The sequence below is a fragment of the Salmo trutta genome, chromosome 17, assembly GCF_901001165.1.
Source record: "Salmo trutta chromosome 17, fSalTru1.1, whole genome shotgun sequence".
Taxonomy (NCBI): Eukaryota; Metazoa; Chordata; class Actinopteri; order Salmoniformes; family Salmonidae; genus Salmo; species Salmo trutta.
Window position 1 is genome coordinate 44,657,737 of NC_042973.1, and position 19,973 is coordinate 44,677,709.

At 42.5% G+C, this 19,973-nt stretch overlaps 1 protein-coding gene across 3 annotated transcripts in view; it reads right to left on the minus strand.

The window, feature by feature from the left end:
- Positions 1–307: 307 nt before the first annotated feature.
- The window catches only part of LOC115152269 (spondin-1), a 142,438-nt gene continuing 122,772 nt past the window's right edge, over positions 308–19,973 (minus strand). Inside the window, exons 8-17 of one of the 3 annotated variants that reach the window (XM_029696957.1) lie at positions 18,324–18,388; positions 16,849–17,050; positions 12,528–12,668; positions 11,517–11,592; positions 10,714–10,896; positions 8,989–9,156; positions 6,729–6,896; positions 5,656–5,817; positions 4,537–4,821; positions 308–1,696 (exon numbers count right to left, since the gene is read on the minus strand). In XM_029696957.1, coding sequence (XP_029552817.1) covers positions 1,527–1,696; positions 4,537–4,821; positions 5,656–5,817; positions 6,729–6,896; positions 8,989–9,156; positions 10,714–10,896; positions 11,517–11,592; positions 12,528–12,668; positions 16,849–17,050; positions 18,324–18,388 — 1,620 coding nt within the window. In that variant the 3' untranslated portion in view covers positions 308–1,526. Of the gene's footprint in view, positions 1,697–4,536; positions 4,822–5,655; positions 5,818–6,728; positions 6,897–8,988; positions 9,160–10,713; positions 10,897–11,516; positions 11,593–12,527; positions 12,669–16,848; positions 17,051–18,323; positions 18,389–19,973 lie in introns of all 3 variants that reach the window. The other 2 variants (XM_029696956.1, XM_029696958.1) reach the window with 2 other exon arrangements.

Genomic DNA, 19,973 nt, shown 5'->3' on the forward strand with positions numbered 1-19,973 from the left:
TACAGTGCAGCTGGGAGGTAGCTCATCTCTCGAACCCTGGAGCTGGGTACTCACTGTCAAAGTCAATGACTATCTCATTGAGAGCAATATGAAACAATGGCTTTTACAATAACATACAAGCGCTGTATGATTGAGCTAGGTCATTTCAGACAAGTGGCTAAGCTGCAAGGTCCTTCTTCCTCTCTCAATTTCCTTTTCACGGTCTCCACCTAGTGGATTCATACTGTGCCTACAGTCAAGGCAGACATTGAAAGTACAGTACATGCTCTGTCAAAAGAAAGTGTGATGAGCAAAAAGACATTCAGAATTATTTCTCACATGTACTTTTATTGTAAAGGTGATTTATTCCAAAATATGGTGTGATATGGTGTAGAGGCAAAAAAAGATAGAGAGGACAGAAAAAATAAGAATGAGAACATCTAAATATGAGTTTGACAAGTCTTGGCTGACATTTTTATCAAAATACACAACAAAAAGAACACAATATCTAATGATGCACACAATCGCTGTCCTCTCAATGAGGCATCTCTATGTTTAAGCCTCTACATGTTTTACAATGGAATAAAAAGTCACTACAGATTCTTGTCTTGAAAAGAATAATCTATTTGAGGCATACAAAAACCTGGAATGATCGTTCACCTGTGCTTTGTTCTGGAACATAATTGTCAAATTAACAAACTAACCACAGGATACAATATTTTTTATAAATTACTTGGTTGGTATTTTCATTTAATAATGTTTCATTACAATCAAACACTTATTTTCGAAAAAGTCTTACTGTGTATACAGAGCTACTTTGTACAAACTGTATGGAGTATTGTGGTTCAACCAATGGGGTTGTTATGCCCAAATCAACAGGGCAGTGATGTTTGGAGACCTGCCTTAATGATACAGGAATGCTGGAGTGACCCGGATAAAAACATTTGGGGCAGGAAAAAAAATGCCAAAAGCTAATTCCTTGTGATGCCCTAGGCTAGGGGCCTGGACTAATGCGGCTCTTTCTAAGATTTGCAACTGCCCTTTTAAACATGGTGATCATCATAATCTGGCCACAGTTTGAAGTCTAGGGCCACAACCAGTGAAGTGAGGTCTTCTGACTAAGAAACATTAGACATGCAAGAGTGTCATCACTGCTAGCTAGTGAAGCCAATACAACGGTAGTATAAAGACAAAAATAACATTGTAAAAAAACGTGTTGTATTGTGTGTGGTTGTGAAGTTGTGGTGTACTGTATAGTGTTGGTTACATAGTAATACATAGGCCTGCTGAGTGATGAGGCTACTAGAAGACTAATGACTGACGCTGGTCTCGTCCTCAGCCCAGTGATCCACTAAATGCTTACAGTAATGGCGTCTCTGGAGAATCTCTTATCTCCATCAAACACACAAGTGGATTGTCTCCACCACACTGACTGCCAACCTTGGCTAAATCAACACTGACTGAGTCTGCTTCTCCTTCCTCCCCCCAACCCTAACAGAGTGCATCGTATAATATCACAGAGAAACACAGATAAACAGCAGCGCCCCCTAGCAGGGATGGACTTTACAGGCGCGGATCTCCTTCCTGTCCTTGCAGCTGGTGACCTGTGCCGGGGTGTTCTTGGCTCTCTTCTTCACCATCATGAAGCGCTCCTGGATCCCCCCGCCGCAGTGTTTGGTACAGTCTGTCCAACTGGACCAGGGCCTCATCTTGCAACCTGTGGGAACAAGTCAATGACATAAGAGAGGAGGGTTTCAGATTACATTCTTTAGTTTGCCAAATCCATCCCATTTAGTAATATCCTAATTGAATATGACATATCAGTTAAAGATGCACTACGCAGAAATCATTCCGCCATTTCCTGGTTGCTAAAATTCGAATAGTTCGCCTAATTTCAGTTTATGTAAGTCGCTCTGGATAAGAGCGTCTGCTAAATTACTTAAATGTAAATGTTAAATGTTTATGTGAAAAAACAAGCAAATATAGTGTACAGCAGGGTTTCCAAAAGTCGGTCCAAAATGGAAAGTAATGTTGCAGATAAAGTCTGAAGACCTGCAGCACTACACTGAGAGTGTTGACGTTTAAAAAAAATGTGGGTGTTTTCTTTTTGCTTTTGTTCATATTTGATCCAAGCCCTGGCACTGCAGAACAAGCATGAGGAAGTGTATCGCTGGTTGGGGTAAGTTGCTCCAAACCAAGTGAAATCGCCAAAAAAGTGTCTGAACTCTAAAACATGCAATTTACATCCACAATACAGACTTGATTCAAATAAAGTGAACTACAACTTCAATGTGAGTGATCACAAGTGAGACCTATCAAATGTGCAATGTTCAAGCCTCCATTGCATGACCAATCATCATCATCACTCGTAACAGATTGATCTGTCATAAATTGACAGTGTAAAAACAAGGAGTCCCTGTCCAGCCTCCATTTCCATTATTACTGATTATGCATGGTAAGTGGTGGGGGGGTAATGCTGCCTAGCAACCCTAGAGGATATACCACGGTGGGGGTATTTGTCACTGTCTACAGCTCATTGGCCCCAGGTTAAAGAGGCCTGTCTCTGTTGGGAGGCAGCAGTCCAAAGCCCACCCTGACTATTCGGCCTCTACCTGCTTGGATCATCAGGACGACCATCTGTGAGCTGGACCAGTCACTGTATCACCCTGACAGGGCTGATCAGCATTGAGTGTAGCCACTCTAACAAAGCCATTGCTCTGCGCCCGGCTGGCAAGGCAGAGAGGGAGGGAGGAGGGGGCAGAGTTGATCCTCTCAAGCCTTGGGCGGGGCGATTGAGAGTGGGCTGCATGGGCCCCTTGACCCTTGACTGAGAAATGTCTATTTACATTCGAGGGACAACAGATACCTCAGCGGGACTCATGGAGAATTAATGAGTCACTGTGAAATCATCGTCAATGACTTGTCCTATAAATGTTTTGCCCTTTATATTTGGGATATAAAGGATACATCAAGGTGGTGTATAAATCATGAATCAAGCATGGCTTGACAATGACATTAATCAAAATGTGGAACACGGCTGAAAGAGTTAATGACAATAATAGAGGTGATGAAGATGGTCTTGATGAAGATGGTCTTGATGAAGATGATGATAATGATGAAGACAGTGATGAAGATGATAATAACAAAGGTATATACAGTGGCTTGCGAATGCATTCACCCTCCTTGGCATTTTTCCTATTTTGTTGCATTACAATCTGGAATTTAAATAGATTTTTGGGGGGTTTGTATCATTTGATTTACACAACATGCCTACCACTTTGAAGATGCAAAATATTTTTATTTTTTTGTGAAACAAACAAGAAATTTGACAAAAAAACTGAAAACTTGAGCGAGCACAACTATTCACCCAATCCCCCCCCAAAGTCAACACTTTGTAGAGACACCTTTTTCACCTTTTTCAGCTGCAAGTCTCTTGGGGTATGTCTCTATAAGCTTGGCACATCTGGTCACTTGGATTTTTGCCCATTCTTCAAGGCAAAACTGCTCCAGCTCCTTCAAGTTGGATGGGTTCCTGCTGGTGTACAGCAATCTTTAAGTCATACCACAGATTCTCAATTGGATTGAGGTCTTGGCTTTGACTAGGCCATTCCAAGACATTTAAATGTTTCCCCTTAAACCACTCAATTGTTGCTTTAGCAGTATGCTTAGGGTCATTGTCCTGCTGGAAGGTGAAGCTCCGTCCCAGTCTCAAATCTCTGGAAGACAAACAGATTTCCCTCAATAATTTTTCTGTATTTAGCGCCATCCATCATTCCTTTAATTCTGACCAGTTTCTAAGTCCCTGCTGATGAAAAACATCCCCACAGCATGATGCTGCCACCACCATGCTTCACTGTGGGGAAGATGCTCTCGGGGTGATGAGAGGTGTTGGGTTTGCGCCAGACATAGCGTTTTCCTTGATGGCCAAAAGTACCTTCTTTCATATGTTTGGGGAGTCTCCCACATGCCTTTTGGCAAACACCAAATGTGTTTGCTTATTTTTTCTTTAAGCAATGGCTTTTTGCTGGCCACTCTTCCGTAAAGCCCAGCTCTATGGAGTGTACAGCTTAAAGTGGTCCTATGGACAGATACTCCAAGCTCCTTGGTCTTCATGGTGCCACTTGCTTGGTGGTGCCCCTTGCTTAGTGGTGTTCCAGACTCTGGGGCCTTTCAGAACAGGTGTATATATACTGAGATCATGTGACAGATCATGTGACACTTAGATTGCGCACAGGTGGACTTTATTTAACTAATTATGTGACTTATGAAGGTAATTGGTTGCACCAGATCTTATTTAGGGGCTTCATAGCAAAGCCGGTGAATACAAATACACACACCACTTAATTTCTTAGACTTTTTTGAAACAAGTTATTTTTTTCATTTCACTTCACCAATTTTGACTATCTTGTGTATGTCCATTACATGAAATCCAAATAAAAATCAATTTAAATTACAGCTTGTAATGCAACAAAACAGGAAAAACGCCAAGGGGGATGAATACATTTGCAAGGCACTGTATACAGTATATATGCCATAAAGGTGACGATGATAACTGACCTGGCTGTTCCTCCACTGCTGCATCTCGTTCTTGCTGTTTGCCCCTTCTCTTCTCTTTCCCTCCGCCCACCTCTCCCCCCCGCCGTCTCTTCCTCTCCTCACTGGCCCTGGAGCCCCTTTTGCACTTCCTGATCTTACACTTCTTCCTCTGGACCGTCTCGGGGCAAGGCTCCCCTCCAAACTGGGGCTCCAGCTTCACCATGCGCGTCCTGATGGTGTGTCCTTTACCGCAGGACTTATTACACTCAGACCACTCCGTCCACTCTGATACCATGCAGTCCGTAGCTGGGGAGAGATATGAAATGGTTTGGGGGGGGGGGGGTATTGAAAGGTTGAGTGAAAAGTTACTTGCTAATGTCTCTATTCATGCTCATTGGACAACTACTTACTTACCTGACAATGATGAAAACTCCTTAATTTAAGCGACAAACTTAGCTGTGTGTTATTATTGCAAGTCAACCCTTGCTAAAAGACGCTGAGGGCTTATATTGTCCAGTAGGGGACTGGTATGGTTTTCATTTCAACCAGCGGAACACAAAGAAATTGACTAAATTGTCATCTTTTCATGTTATATCAGTCTGCCTGAAAACCAGAAAACTATTTCTCGTTTCAATAATTCTTTCCATAATCCATTTTCACATTTGACTGCATCATTCATGGAATAATACGATTGTGTATTTTTGCGGAACATTTGTTATTACTTTGCAGGGAACAATTGTGTATTCGTTGCAGAACATTTGTTTTTTACTTTGCAAGGAACCCGATTAGAATATAAATCATGGACCTCCAGTTTAAATGTCAAAGTACAAGGAGACGGAAGATGTCAAATCCTCCATGACGGAAATCTGCCTGGTGTCTGATTTCCACTATGTCTGTCTGTGAGCCTAAGTCTCAACACCTTTTTGGCAACACACAGGCTATTATTATGCAAAACAAACCATAGGAGTCAGCTATAAAACACAGAAAGATCTGGGACCAGGCTCTGACAGTGCTAAAAAAAAAACATATTAATGTAAAATATTACGCACAAAGTTGGGCACTAGTTTCTAGTGGTCACACTGTGTTTTGGCGTTGATGGTAGTGGTAAACAGCATGGCAACATCTGATGGTGACACTTACGACACTCGGGCTGCATACACCGCTCCACCTGTTCCAGCTCCTCAGTACACTCCCCCAAGTCTGGAGACTTGAGCATGCGCTGGCGTGTACGCACTCCCTTCCCGCATGTCACACTGCAGTCGCTCCAGTCGGACCACGGAGACAGCATACACGGAATAGAGTCTGCAGGGATAGATAGACCAAGCATGGGACTGTCAGTCTGCACACATAATACATAATAATGTCCCCTGCTCTTCAGATCAACTGCTGTTCGGTAGTTTCAACATACAACATTCATTTACGCTACCTTCAACTGCTGTTTTTTCATACGTGGGACTTAAAATGATCTCATTGGGTGAATATACAGAGTGTACAAAACATTAAGGACACCTTCCTAATATTGAGTCTCCCCTCCCCCTTTTGCCCTCAGAACAGCCTCAATTCTTCAGGGAATGGACTCTACAAGCGTTCCACAGGGATGCTGGCCCATTTTCACGCCAATGCTTCACTGGATGTCCTTTAGGTGGTGGACCATTCTTGATACACACGGGGAAACTTTTGAGCGTGAAAAACCCAGCAGCGTTGCAGTTCTTGACACAAACCGGTGCGCCTGGCAGCTACTACCATAGCCGGCTTAAAGGCACTTCCATCTTTTGTCTTGCCCATTCACCCTCTGAATGGCACACATACACAATCTCTCTATTGTCTCAAGGCTTAAAAATATTTTGTTAACCGGTCTCCACCTCTTCATCGACACTGATTGAAGTGGTTTTAACAAGTGACATCAATAAGGGATCATACTGTGGCTTTCACCTGGATTCACCTGGTCAGTGTATGTCATGAAAAGAGCAGGTGTCCTTAACGTTTTGTACACTGAGTGTATTCTCATGCATTCTCTCCTCTGAGATATTCTGTCAATTTTAGTGTGTACCTAGCCTGTTGGATCTAGATACATAAAAACTACAGATGCCCCTTGGCAGATGGCTGAACAAGGCTGCCTGTCACAGTGCTTTTAGATGGAGTGTCTCTGGCCTGCAGCCCGGGACCTGGGGGATGAGGCAGGTGTTGAGTGGGTGTGGGGGGGCGTTACTCACGGCACTCGGGCATCATGCATTTCTCCACCTCTGCCACCTCCACTTTGCACATGGAACCATCCGAGGGGGGCATCTTCAACATGCGCTCACGCTGCTTCATGCCCAGCCCACAGGTGGCGCTGCAGGGAACCCACTCACCCCACTCCGTCACCACACAGCTACTGGGGGCTAACGGAAGGGACAGGGACAGATAAACGCTCATACAATGGGATGGTTCTTTTGTTATGGTAGCTTGCGATTACTGTTATTAACATTACTTGAGAAACTTGGTTTCATTAACACACTGACTGAATAAGCCTGTTGGCATATAGCAGCTGCTCAAAGGAAGTGTACCTCAAAAGAACAGAAAGGCCCGCACACTGAATATGCTCACAGTTACCACCTTTATTGACAATGTTTCGATTCAGAAGGATCTTTATCAGGTCAAACGGAGTGAGCGCTCACATCCAAAAATATTTACACATTTCACCTCACATGACCATTATGCACATGGCTATACAAAGGGCACTAACCATTCATCACAGAGGTACATACGGTGATAAAGGATCAGGTTCATACAAATAGGGCCGAGTTAAAACCTAGGCAACAGTAAAAAAGATTATGTTGGAAGCTGTTAGAATGCCGGCCCACGTGACCATAATGCGCAGGTATATCTATTACACATAGGTAGAAGATGATCAACATAGGATTTGTGGTTGTTTTCATGTCCTGTTCTAGATTGCTTTGACTATACATCATCACGCCATCATATTATAGACTAAACATCCTATCGTAGTCTTTAAAGCTACAATCCTATGTTGAAACAAAAACAAATGAACACCCCGCCTCTGTTTTGGTAAAAAGCTGAGGGTGGGCCTGGAGAAATGTAACCACTCTCAAGTTGATCGACAGACCAATTGATGCAAGGACTGACCATCCATAATATAAAAATTATAGCTTTAAGCATGTTTTTAGGCTATTCAGTGTTTGTTTACAGTTACGTTGTTTACAAACATTGGAGTAAAACTAGCTTATATTTTGGGTTCTGATGGGGTATGACAGTTGAACTAAGCTCATGAGACAAATAAGCAGGGTTGGGGAGTAACAGATTACATGCCTCCACTGATATCTACACAGCGCATTGATGTGAATCACATTGCTGCTCTCTCATTTAGCTATTTGCGGATAGTGGTTGTTGTGGATGGCTGTTCACAAATCTAAGTGTGTATTTCAACCCAATAATGGTTGAATTCAAGAAGTTTAAACTGCCTGCCTATCAATATTTTTTTTTAAACCAGTGGACAGCCAGTGAAAAATGCACTCTTGCAACAGCTGCATAGTGTGGATCCCAGCATATGGAATAAAAGTGAGGCTTTTATTGCTCAATTTAATTCATGCTGATAAAACAAAAAAATCCATAGGCCTAATGGACACATGCTCAAACTCGCACACTTTTGATAGACTTAAAAGGGGCAATCTGTAGTTGCTACATTCATTTTTGCCTATAAATTATATATATTAATGTAAAGATATAATTTATTCCTATTATTGTATGTAGTAGAAAGCGATGGGTTACAAGAAGTCTACATAACCAACAAATAAAGTAAATTGAACATCCATATATGGCCAGCTATGTAAACTTTAACATTGATTTATCCTGTGGTTCAATTGGTAACCTACATTTTTGTGTTCTTCTAATGCCTCTTAAGAGGGAAGTAATCTAAAAGTAACCGAATGTAATCAGATTACGTTACTGAGTTTGGGTAATCCAAAAGTTACATTACTGATTCGAATTTTGGACAGGTAACGAGCAACGGATTATATTTAGAAAGTAACCTACCCAATCCTGGAAATAAGATATATTCTTTAAGAATCAATGTGTATGCAGTATATCATGAATTATAAGTCCAAAAATGGGAAAGGGGGATACCTAGTCAGTTGTACAACTGAATGCCTTCAACTGAAATGTGTCTTCCGCATTTAACCCAACCCCTCTGAATCAGAGAGGTGCGGGGGGCTGCCTTAATCGACATCCACGTCTTCGGCGCCCAGGGAACAGTTGATTAACTGCCTTGCTCAGGGGAAGAACGACAGATTTTTACCTTGTCAGCTCGGGGATTCGATCCAACAACCTTTCAGTTACTGGCCCAACGCTCTAACCACTAAATGGTGTAGCAACTAAGGATTCTAGCTTTAACACAAAAGGCCTGAACTCACAATATGATCCTAATGTCACAAAGACTCAGAGCAACTAGTACCCCCATGTTTCAGTGAGACTCACAGCAGTCATCGTTGACCACACACTTCTCCGTCTCCTCAGTGTTCAGAGAGCAGATGGATCCATCCTCGGGGAACTGTTTGATGTAGCGCTCCCGAGACCTCATCCCCATCCCACAGGACACACTGCACGGAGACCAGCTGATCCACTCTGACATCATACAGGTAGACGCTTCTGGGAATGACGAGGCAAAGACAAAGCCTGGTTAAACCACACTGGAGGCTGTGGTCACCATTGTGTAATGGTGAGTGCAGGGTTCAGTCTGGTTTAACCAGGCTAGAGAAAACGAGCAGGGTAATTAAAAACGCCATACATGCAACAGCTCTGTCCATTCATTCCATCAATACTAGCTGACACCTCTGAATTACACCTGCACCTTCTTCTGGTAACAAGTAACACACCCTAAAATAATTGATTTAGTCCTACCTAAGCTTACTCCACTCTCTCCAATTATCTGGGAACAGAGCATGTAAATAGATTTGTTTTCATAGAGGATGGATAAACTTTGGGGAACTTTCCATGGATTTCTCTCTCGTCTGGTCCATCACACTGCCTGCCTGCAGATTGGAAGCAGCTGTGAGCGTAGTTTAATAAAGCAGAACTAAGTGGATCATTAATAAGAGCTGTAAATAAATGTGGCCCTGATGAGGCCCCCAGGGGCCACGTCCAGCTTCAGGAATATCAATCAACCACAGACGTTAACGGTGCAATACAAGGAAGGAAAGGAGTGACGTGCAGCAAGAAAAGCATACGATGCCGGTCCTATTAATCGATAGTGTGTGTTGGAGGGAAACAATAGCCTTGAACAATTCAAACACACTTATCAAGCCCTGACAAAGCTGAGATTTGGGGCACGAGTAGCGATAAAGGGAGGAATGACAAACACCTCTGCATGACTGATCATGTGCCTTTTGGCATAGTGGATTAAATTGACAACTTTGATGAGAATTGGACAAAGGACCAGTTAGTTCCTGAGAAACAAAGTTGACGTCAATCTGACTGAATAGATCAGCCTTCAGATCCGTCTTGTTTACTGGAAGAAGAAGCGTTTGTGGAATATCATATTCTTGTCTTTGGATCTTTACCTGGTTGTGGGACTTGATGAGACTCCAAAGTCCCATCTTTACATGTTGCATTTGAATGCCAGCAACAAAACGGTATTAATTGTGCATCTTACGTAGCATGTAAACCGGGAAAGGGAAAACAATGGCAACAATGTATTTTCACGTGCTTGGCTAGTAAATTGGAGGAGGAGCGTGACACCATTTCAACCCTAATCCCTGTTCTCATACATGAATATGCTGACTGTCTTTTGTCAATATGACATGTACACGATTACACAGGGATCACCAGCTCAGCCTGCAGAGCAGCAGACAAACCTTTAGCCAACAACCTCTTCTTTATGACCTGCTTTGTTGTAAACAATAACATATAATTCACTGTCTTTTCCCAATTTCTGAAAGCTATTTTACAGCCATTGGAGATGGAACAACATGTTCTGAATGAGACAAAACTGTTGGATTTCAATTCTCACAAAAATTCATAGACGTTTCACCCAATATAGTCTAAAAAGACAGCCATTTACCAGGCAGGCAAACAACTGTATTCATGTCTAAGCTGAGGCAACTTTGTCAGCTGACTCATAGCAGTGATTGAACGGTTCTATTCAAGTTCCATGCATTAGCGCTAAATGAGAAACAGGCCTGTGACACTGTCCTTAGTCCTCACCCTCCTCGCTGCAGCCAGGCCCCATGCAGGGCTTGAAGTCCTGGGTGTGAGGGCAGGGAACACTGAGGTCCAGCTGGGCCTTCAGCATCCTCTGTCTCATCCTCCGGCCCTTGTCACAGCTGGCTGAGCTGCAGGCTGACCACGGAGACCAGTTGGAGTAGATACACGTCTCTGGAGTGTCATCTGGAGGAAGAAATACTCTATTAGACAATGCATTGACAAGTCATCTTGGTTGACAATAACTGCATTGGTGACAATGCATCTTGGTGACAATAACGGCATTGGTTAAATGTCACTATCTTGTCATATTCTAATGATATCATGTAAATAGGGAGGGGAGTATTCAAACTAAATTTTGTTGTTTATAACCCTATATTTTCACTGCTTTAGAATGTGCTGGAGCTGTATAGGTATGGACTAATGCGCCTAACTGCCTAAAAAAGTAAATGCAAGTTCATACAGTTCAGGTCTTGCTCTAACCACAGTGTATAGTTACTGTACAGTACCCACAGTACGTGTATTGTAATGTACTAGAGACCTTCCTGTTAAGGAAACAGACAGTGTTGCCCTCAACAGAAAGAGGTTAGAGAGAACCCGGTTCAAAGGTAGAATTGGACGTTAATTGCAGTGTGGTTAGAAACAAACTCCACAGGTTCATTTCTCCTGCTTGCCATGTTGATGGTGTTCAGCAGACAGACATCTGGAAGTTTAAACATGGATTCAGGCAAAGCAAGTCCAGCAGCTAGAGTGTGTGGCTTTTAAATTGAACATCCCAAATTGGTTGAGATAAAGTGCTTCCACACCTTCCTCCTTCTCCTCCTGGCCAATATCTGCCACAATATCGTCCACAGTGTCCGGGACAATATTGCACTGCTCTCCCTGTGGACAAGAAACATGATTCAACATCACAAACACTGATAAGATTCTCAATTTACCATTTAATATCACATTCTCATCGGAGACAAGGGTAAACACCCGAATATGTGTCATTTATTTTCTTGGCAATCTTCTGTAAAATGGAGGTTAGGTCAATATGACATCTGGTTGTCGGTTTAAAAGATAGATAGACTTTTTTTTTAAATTCTTTGCTTCAATTGTCAGGAGACAAACACATTGTCATTTTTCTATGTTGTTTTCCAAAGACTTGCTATGATCACTATGGCAATATAGGCTGAGTGTACAAAACATTAGGAACACCTTCTTAATATTGAGTTGCACCTCCTTTTGCTCTCAGAACAGCCTCAAGTCATTGGGGCACAGGCTATACAAGGTGTCGAAAGCGTTCCACAGGGATGCTGGCCGTATTGACTCCAATGCTTCCCACAGCTGTGTCAAGTTGTCTGGATGTCCTTTGGGTGGTGGACCATTCTTGATACACACGGGAAACTGTTGAGCGTGAAACAGCGTTGCAGTTCTTGACACACTCAAACCGGTGCTCCTGGCACCTACGACCATACCCCGTTCAAAGGCACTTAAATATTTTGTCTTGACCATTCACCCTTTGAAAAGCACACATACACAAATCATGTCTCAATTGTCTCGAGGCTTAAAAATCCTTCTTTAACCTGTCTCCTCCCCTTCAACTACACTGATTTAAGTGGATTTAACAAGTTACATCAATAAGGGATCATAGCTTTCACCTGGATCCACCTGGTCAGTCTACTGCCCATTCAAAGAGCTATGTATCCAAAGCAACATTACATGTATAGTGACTGTGAGGAGAGTTATGTTGCATGAACATTCACATATCTTCAGAGAGAGGGAGCAGACACAGACAAAGATAGCGGAATGAATGAGCCAGGTGCTGAAGGTACCTTTCTGGCTATCCTTTCCACCACCACCCGGGCCAAGGCTGTGATAGGGCCTCCCTCAGTGTCGTAGAAGGGACTCTGGGGGTGGTCCAGGCTGGTCAGGGGCCGGATCCTCTCCTGGGGTATCGTTGGCTTGTTGGGAGACTGGAATGGTACGAGACAGGGTGGACTATGAGTGACACAATATGGACATTGGGCTAGGAGTAAGTGGTAGATAGGGTAATATAGGTCCACGGAAGGGAGTGAGTACAACAGTACTAACAGTAATTCTAATAGGAGTTAGTATAGGTGCAGAGTTGGTATTAAAGGCCCAGTGCAGTCAAAAATATGATTTCCTGTGTTAAACTGTGTAAATGTGTGTGTGTGTGTATATATATATATATATATATATATACACTGCTCCAAAAAATAAAGGGAACACTTAAACAACACAATGTAACTCCAAGTCAATCACACTTCTGTGAAATCAAACTGTCCACTTAGGAAGCAACACTGATTGACAATAAATTTCACATGCTGTTGTGCAAATGGAATAGACAACAGGTGGAAATTATAGGCAATTAGCAAGACACCCCCAATAAAGGAGTGCTTCTTCAGGTGGGGACCACAGACCACTTCTCAGTTCCTATGCTTCCTGGCTGATGTTTTGGTCACTTTTGAATACTGGTGGTGCTTTCACTCTAGTGGTAGCATGAGACGGAGTCTACAACCCACACAAGTGGCTCAGGTAGTGCAGCTCATCCAGGATGGCACATCAATGCGAGCTGTGGCAAGAAGGTTTGCTGTGTCTGTCAGCGTAGGGTCCAGTGCATGGAGGCGCTACCAGGAGACAGGCCAGTACATCAGGAGACGTGGAGGAGGCCGTAGGAGGGCAACAACCCAGCAGCAGGACCGCTACCTCCGCCTTTGTGCAAGGAGGAGCAGGAGAAGCACTGCCAGAGCCCTGCAAAATGACCTCCAGCAGGCCACAAATGTGCATGTGTCTGCTCAAACGGTCAGGAACAGACTCCATGAGGGTGGTATGAGGGCCCGACATCCACAGGTGGGGGTTGTGCTTACAGCCCAACACCGTGCAGGACGTTTGGCATTTGCCAGAGAACACCAAGATTGGCAAATTCGCCACTGGCGCCCTGTGCTCTTCACAGATGAAAGCAGGTTCACACTGAGCACGTGACAGACGTGACAGAGTCTGGAGACGCCGTGGAGAACGTTCTGCTGCCTGCAACATCCTCCAGCATGACCGGTTTGGTGGTGGGTCAGTCATGGTGTGGGGTGGCATTTCTTTGAGGGGCCGCACAGCCCTCCATGTGCTCGCCAGAGGTAGCCTGACTGCCATTAGGTACCGAGATGAGATCCTCAGACCCCTTGTGAGACCATATGCTGGTGCGGTTGGCCCTGGGTTCCTCCTAATGCAAGACAATGCTAGACCTCATGTGGCTGGAGTGTGTCAGCAGTTCCTGCAAGAGGAAGGCATTGATGCTATGGACTGGCCCACCCGTTCCCCAGACCGGAATCCAATTGAGCACATCTGGGACATCATGTCTCGCTCCATCCACCAACACCACGTTGCACCACAGACTGTCCAGGAGTTGACGGATGCTTTAGTCCAGGTCTGGGAGGAGATCCCTCAGGAGACCATCCGCCACCTCATCAGGAGCATGCCCAGGCGTTGTAGGGAGGTCATACAGGCACGTGGAGGCCACACACACTACTGAGCCTCATTTTGACTTGTTTTAAGGACATTACATCAAAGTTGGATCAGCCTGTAGTGTGGTTTTCCACTTTAATTTTGAGTAAGACTCCAAATCCAGACCTCCATGGGTTGATAAATTGGATTTCCATTGATTATTTTTGTGTGATTTTGTTGTCAGCACATTCAACTTTGTATAGAAAAAAGTATTTAATAAGATTATTTCTTTCATTCAGATCTAGGATGTGTTGTTTAAGTGTTCCCTTTATTTTTTTGAGCAGTGTATATATACATACACACATAGTACCAGTCAAAAGTTTGGACACACCTACTAAAATGCAAATTAATTACTTAAAAATCATACAATGTGATTTTCTGTATTTTTGTTTTAGATTCCGTCTCTCACAGTTGAAGTGTTGAAGTGTACCTATGATAAAAATTACAGACCTCTACATGCTTTGTAAGTAGGAAAACCTGCAAAATCGGCAGTGTATCAAATACTTGTTCTCCCCACTGTATATCCACACTAATAATACTGTAAAATTGTGAAAACTGATCATGCCCTTTTAGTGCAAAAACTGTTTGAAAAGTTTTGGAGTTTTGGTCTTCCATGGTGACATCACCTAGCAGCAAATTAGTTAAGAACAATAAGAGAGTTTCAAACCTCTCTGCCAATAACAGCACATTTTCAGTTTCCCACTCCCCACTTGGACTACTCCCAGACAGTCAAACTCTTGCTTGAGAAATTGCCTTTTCCTAAGAAGCTATTTTTGTTTATCTTTTTTACCATTTTAAGGTACTTCATTGTTATCCAGAAATAATTTGATATTGAGATTTAAAAAACCCCCGGCTTTATTGGACTTTTAAGTGTAACACAGGGCAGTATGTGCACAGGGCTGGCAGTAACTGTAACACGGGGTATAGTGTCTTAAATAAGACCTCTCAGTCTTAAAAAGCCTGAAATATCTCTTTTGTATACTTGTTGAGCAAACCTAAGATGTAAATGCGAAATCAATAGTAAACTTTGCAATGAAATCACAACATTTGGTACAGAGGTAGATGTACGGTATGTACCCTGAAAATAGATTGATATGGATCAACCCCAGATTTGGCCTCTGGGGGGCGTGGCATCCCCGGTAACTCAAAAATATCTAAAAAATGTAAATACATATTTAGGTTCCAGTCAATGTCTCTACACCAAGTCCAGAGTCTCATCTTTTAGATGAAATTTGAACTAGAGCTAAAAGTCTGATGTCAACGGCACCCATATCGCCTAAATCGACCTTATCTGTGGCCATTTTAGGTCATACCGGTATGTCAGATTAGCTCAATCGTCAAATTATCAGCCTCTGAGTACGACAGAAACACAACACTTTGAATAACAGACAAATGTTCATAACAAGTGGCTATGGATGAGATGTATCAAAATATATTTTCAAAACATTTTAAAAACGGTGTATTTTGAATATGTGGAATTTAAAGAATTTACTTGTGTTACAAAAGGTTAATAAAATCAAAAAGGGTTACTGTTTGACAGAAAGTGTATTTTTCCATCACATCCAAAAATGACCCCTGTTGTTGCTTTTAGGGGTTGAAATACTGTATGTTGGTGCTTTTAGGGTGAAGATGAATGCACTAACTGTAAGTCGCTCTGGATAAGAGTGTCTGGTAACTGACTCAAATGTAATGTAATATGTAGTATGGGCACAGGGAAGGGAGCTAGTGAAACAGTATGGGCACAAGGCTGAGAGCGAGCACCTCGTCATGTTCAGCTGCCATCTGTTAGGGGCTTCTGTGTTTGATCTTAATATGCATAATTGATCGGCTGTGTAATATTCCTTTTATGAGTGATTTATGACGTTGTTTCCTGCTAGGTGCTTTGTGAATCACCTTTCATGCTGCCGTTCCAAAACAGTCGAAGAGAAAACTACAAAAGCTATTGAGTCCCTTTCTACTTTAACTCCAGGGAATCTAGTTTTAGTTGACTTTTGGCAGCCAACATATGGAGCCAAAAAGGAAATAACTAAATCACAACTGGGGTATATGAATGCATGATTCCTCCGCTTTCTTCGCATAGAAAGTATAAAGGCTATTTACAGAGTGTGTATGATTATGCTATGTGTGTGGGTATGCATTGAAGTCTGGATATACTGTATCTTCAGTGTCTTTTCTGGCCTATAGATGGCAGTGTCTTTCCTTTACTTTTCCCAGTATCTTTCAAGCCAGCAGAAAATGAACTATAAATTCCAGCGCAGGATTTGTTGGGTACATATTTACAGTGTAGCGACACAAGACTAGTCAGTGAGGCAGCCACTTGGGTAAATATGTCCGCCTCAATAAAACGACAACACAGTGGATGTGCTGTTTTATGTTTGCAGTGTGTTTTTCGCTGAATCTGTTTATGCGTTTTTCAGCCGAGGCTGGATGATTTGTATATTCATAAGTCAAAAATAAAAAAGCAACGCTCCTGCACTATTAATGAAAGTAGATCAACTGCTTTCGTTACAGATTTATGGCAAAATACAGAGGCCTGGTTATGAAAGTTAGAATGGCAGAAGTATTTTTACTTGATAACTGAAACCAGAGCCATTTACTACATATTGACCCCCATGTCTGGGGGCCCCAGGGCCTCACCTCGTAGGTGAACCCGTTGTCGGTGCCTGCGTCCCAAGGGATGAGGTCTTGGTCCAGCCTCTGGACCCAGCCACACTCCTTGGTGCAGAGGTCCTCTGCAGACAGCCCCACGTTCCAGTCAGGGCTGGGCCCCAGCATGCTCAGAAAGGACATGAGGTGACGGGTACGGTCCACTGAGAACTCAGCCGAGGGAGCTGCCCGCCTGAATAGACAAACAGATACAGACATGCATCGTATGCTCCTCAATGTGCCGACTGATCTGATTGACCAACACACAATGACATGATGTTAAAGACTGGTGAAGGCAGCTTGGGTTTCATTTTAATGCATCACATACCACACCAATTATCTGCTTTAAGTGTTTAAATGAGCTACATACTGTCTAAACAAAAATGTATAACACGTTTCGTTCATAACAGCTCAACATATTAATAAATAATGACTTGTTTCTATTTAGAACTTAGAGAGAATAATGTTGTATCACTAGAACACAAAAAATATGTGTTAATGAAATAGATGTTATGTTGGAAATGTTAAGGCTGGTGAATGTGCGTGGAGGCAAATAGACCATTTCTGTCCCAAATGGCCCCCTATTCCCTATATAGTGCACTTCTTTTAACCAGAGCCCTATAGGCCCCGGTGAAAAGTAGTGCACTATTTAGGGATAGGGGTGCTTTTTTGGGACTCTATTTATGTGTTAATTGCCACAACACAAATACTAAGAGGAGAATAACATCCAGTAACATCTGAATAGTTACTGACGTGTGAAGCGATACTTATATCATATTTCTCCTTGTCATGTTAATTAGGTGATAAACAACACAACTCTGTACATTTCTGTAATATAGCACGATGTGGGAGTGTCATACTGCTCAATTAGATACAACTGATCTAATTCAAGCAGTTCCTGTGAGATGATTAAACAAGTATGGAAACAACAACCTACATTTCGCTGTGCCTTATTTAGAGAACTTATTCCACATGCACATCAGTCTTTTTAAACAATCTCCTTCCCTTTGAGACATCTATGTTGTTCTGATCCCCCTTTACATAAAACAAATGTATATGACTCCAAACAGCCTCATCTAAAGAGAGAAAATTGCCTTGGCTGATGTTAAAATAGGTAAATGTAACGTCTTAGCATATTGGCACTGGAGGGAGTCTATAACCCTAATCACAGAAACACCCAGAGGAAACACATCTCTCATCAAAACAGGAGTCTTCCTTTTGCAAACAAAATACCTCATGAAAAATGAAAACACCCGCAGGCCAGGCAGGTAGCTATTGAATTAACGCTGGGTGATTATCTCCTCCTTAGCCTGTTTTCTATGAGAAATTCTGTTTTCATCTAAATTCTCAATGAATGATTATCAAATGATAATCTCCACAAGTAATTTCATCGTTTTTAGACAGACAACTAACATTTTAAATCCTGTGAAAAGTGAGGGTACTCTTGTACATCACAGTGTACTCACACATTCAGGGGCTGCCATGCTGGCCACTGCGCCTTGGTTTTTATCACTGTCAGAACTTCATCACCCTGTGGATGACAAACACACAGAGAGAAAGATGCATTCGTTTGGTCAAATTAGAGAAAACTGCATGGAGAACACAGAAAGATACCCAACCGGGTTAATTCCTCTCTTATGAAATCTAAAACACTTTCCAAAGTTGAGAGCTGTGAAAGTGGGCATCTTGGGACCAGATGTGTCTGTTATTTTATAACGGCTGTTTTTTTCCACAAGAGGATCCCTCTTGTGAATCATACACAGTAGCTCAGCTCAGCTGGCCAGTTTGGGGGAGCAGGAGGCTAACATAGCTGCATTGTCACCTGCTGCTGAAAAGGCCCAGTAGCAAACACACCCGTTTGATGTACAACTAAGCAGGGGCTGATGCTGCTCTGTGAGACAGTGCGGTGTCTGAAATCAAAGGAAAAACAGGGTGCGAGAGATCTGTGGTGTTACATGTAGCCTATTATTATCTTTTTGGGACGCGCCCCGCGTGCTTGCATAAAAAAATACATTATTTATGGTTGACTGATGGTTCCGCAAAACCCAGAAAGCCTCCTTCTCTTTGTGGATTTCTATGGAAAACAAGTCATTTTGAGAAAAGAGATACTGATGTGGCTACAGGGTCTCTTTGTAGCGTTTTGTTGTTGAGACTATCAACAGTAGCCAGCATATTGCTTTTACGTTCACTGTTGAAGGTTTACTTTTGTAAATCCCTTTCCCGAAAACAAACAAGCTCAAAGAGCAGATTGATGGGAACACCACAGGCTATCGTTTGTCACACACCCTACACAGATTTGTAAGCTTCAATCTTGTTTTAAAAAGTAAATGAGCCAATCCAGTTCAACAGTGATTGAACCGAACGGCAGTCGAGCGAGGGCTTCGGAGCTAGCGGACGTGTGGCATGGCAGCGGCTGGCGGATCGATACTGAGTTTCCTGAAGTCCCACACAGAGATGGAATTCATGTCGGAGGACCGGGCGATGAAGATGACTGATGGCGAGATGAAGCGAGACAGAAAAAAGGGTGCGTGGTGCAAACCCAAACCGGCTGTGAAATACAAGCACACATATCATACCCCTATGACATACTAACCTCTCACCATTACAATAACAGGGGAGGTTATTTTTAGCATTATTTGGGAGGTATGATATTTGTGAGTCTGTAACTTTCTTACTCATCATTACTCACGATTCATTCAAAATTATCTGTAATCATGGGAGCATCCATATTAATGTAGACATTTTTGAAACATATTATATTATTATTTAGAATAAAACTGACTCCAAAATGACACAATACATTATTTACCATTCATTTCTATTAGGCACAAAGTAATCTGAAACACAACCAAAACAAGCAGCAAATGCATCCAACAAGTTTGTAGAGTTATAAGCTTGATGTAATCATTATGTGCTAGGAATAAGGGACCAAATACTAAACTTTTCACTACTTTAAAGTGAATTTGTGCCAATACTTTTGGTCCCCTAAAATGGGGGGACCACGAACAAAAAGTGCTGTAATTTCTAAACGGTCCATGCGATATCAATGAAAATACTCTCAAATAAAGCTGACATTCTGCACTTTAACCTCATCGTCATTGTATCATTTCAAATCC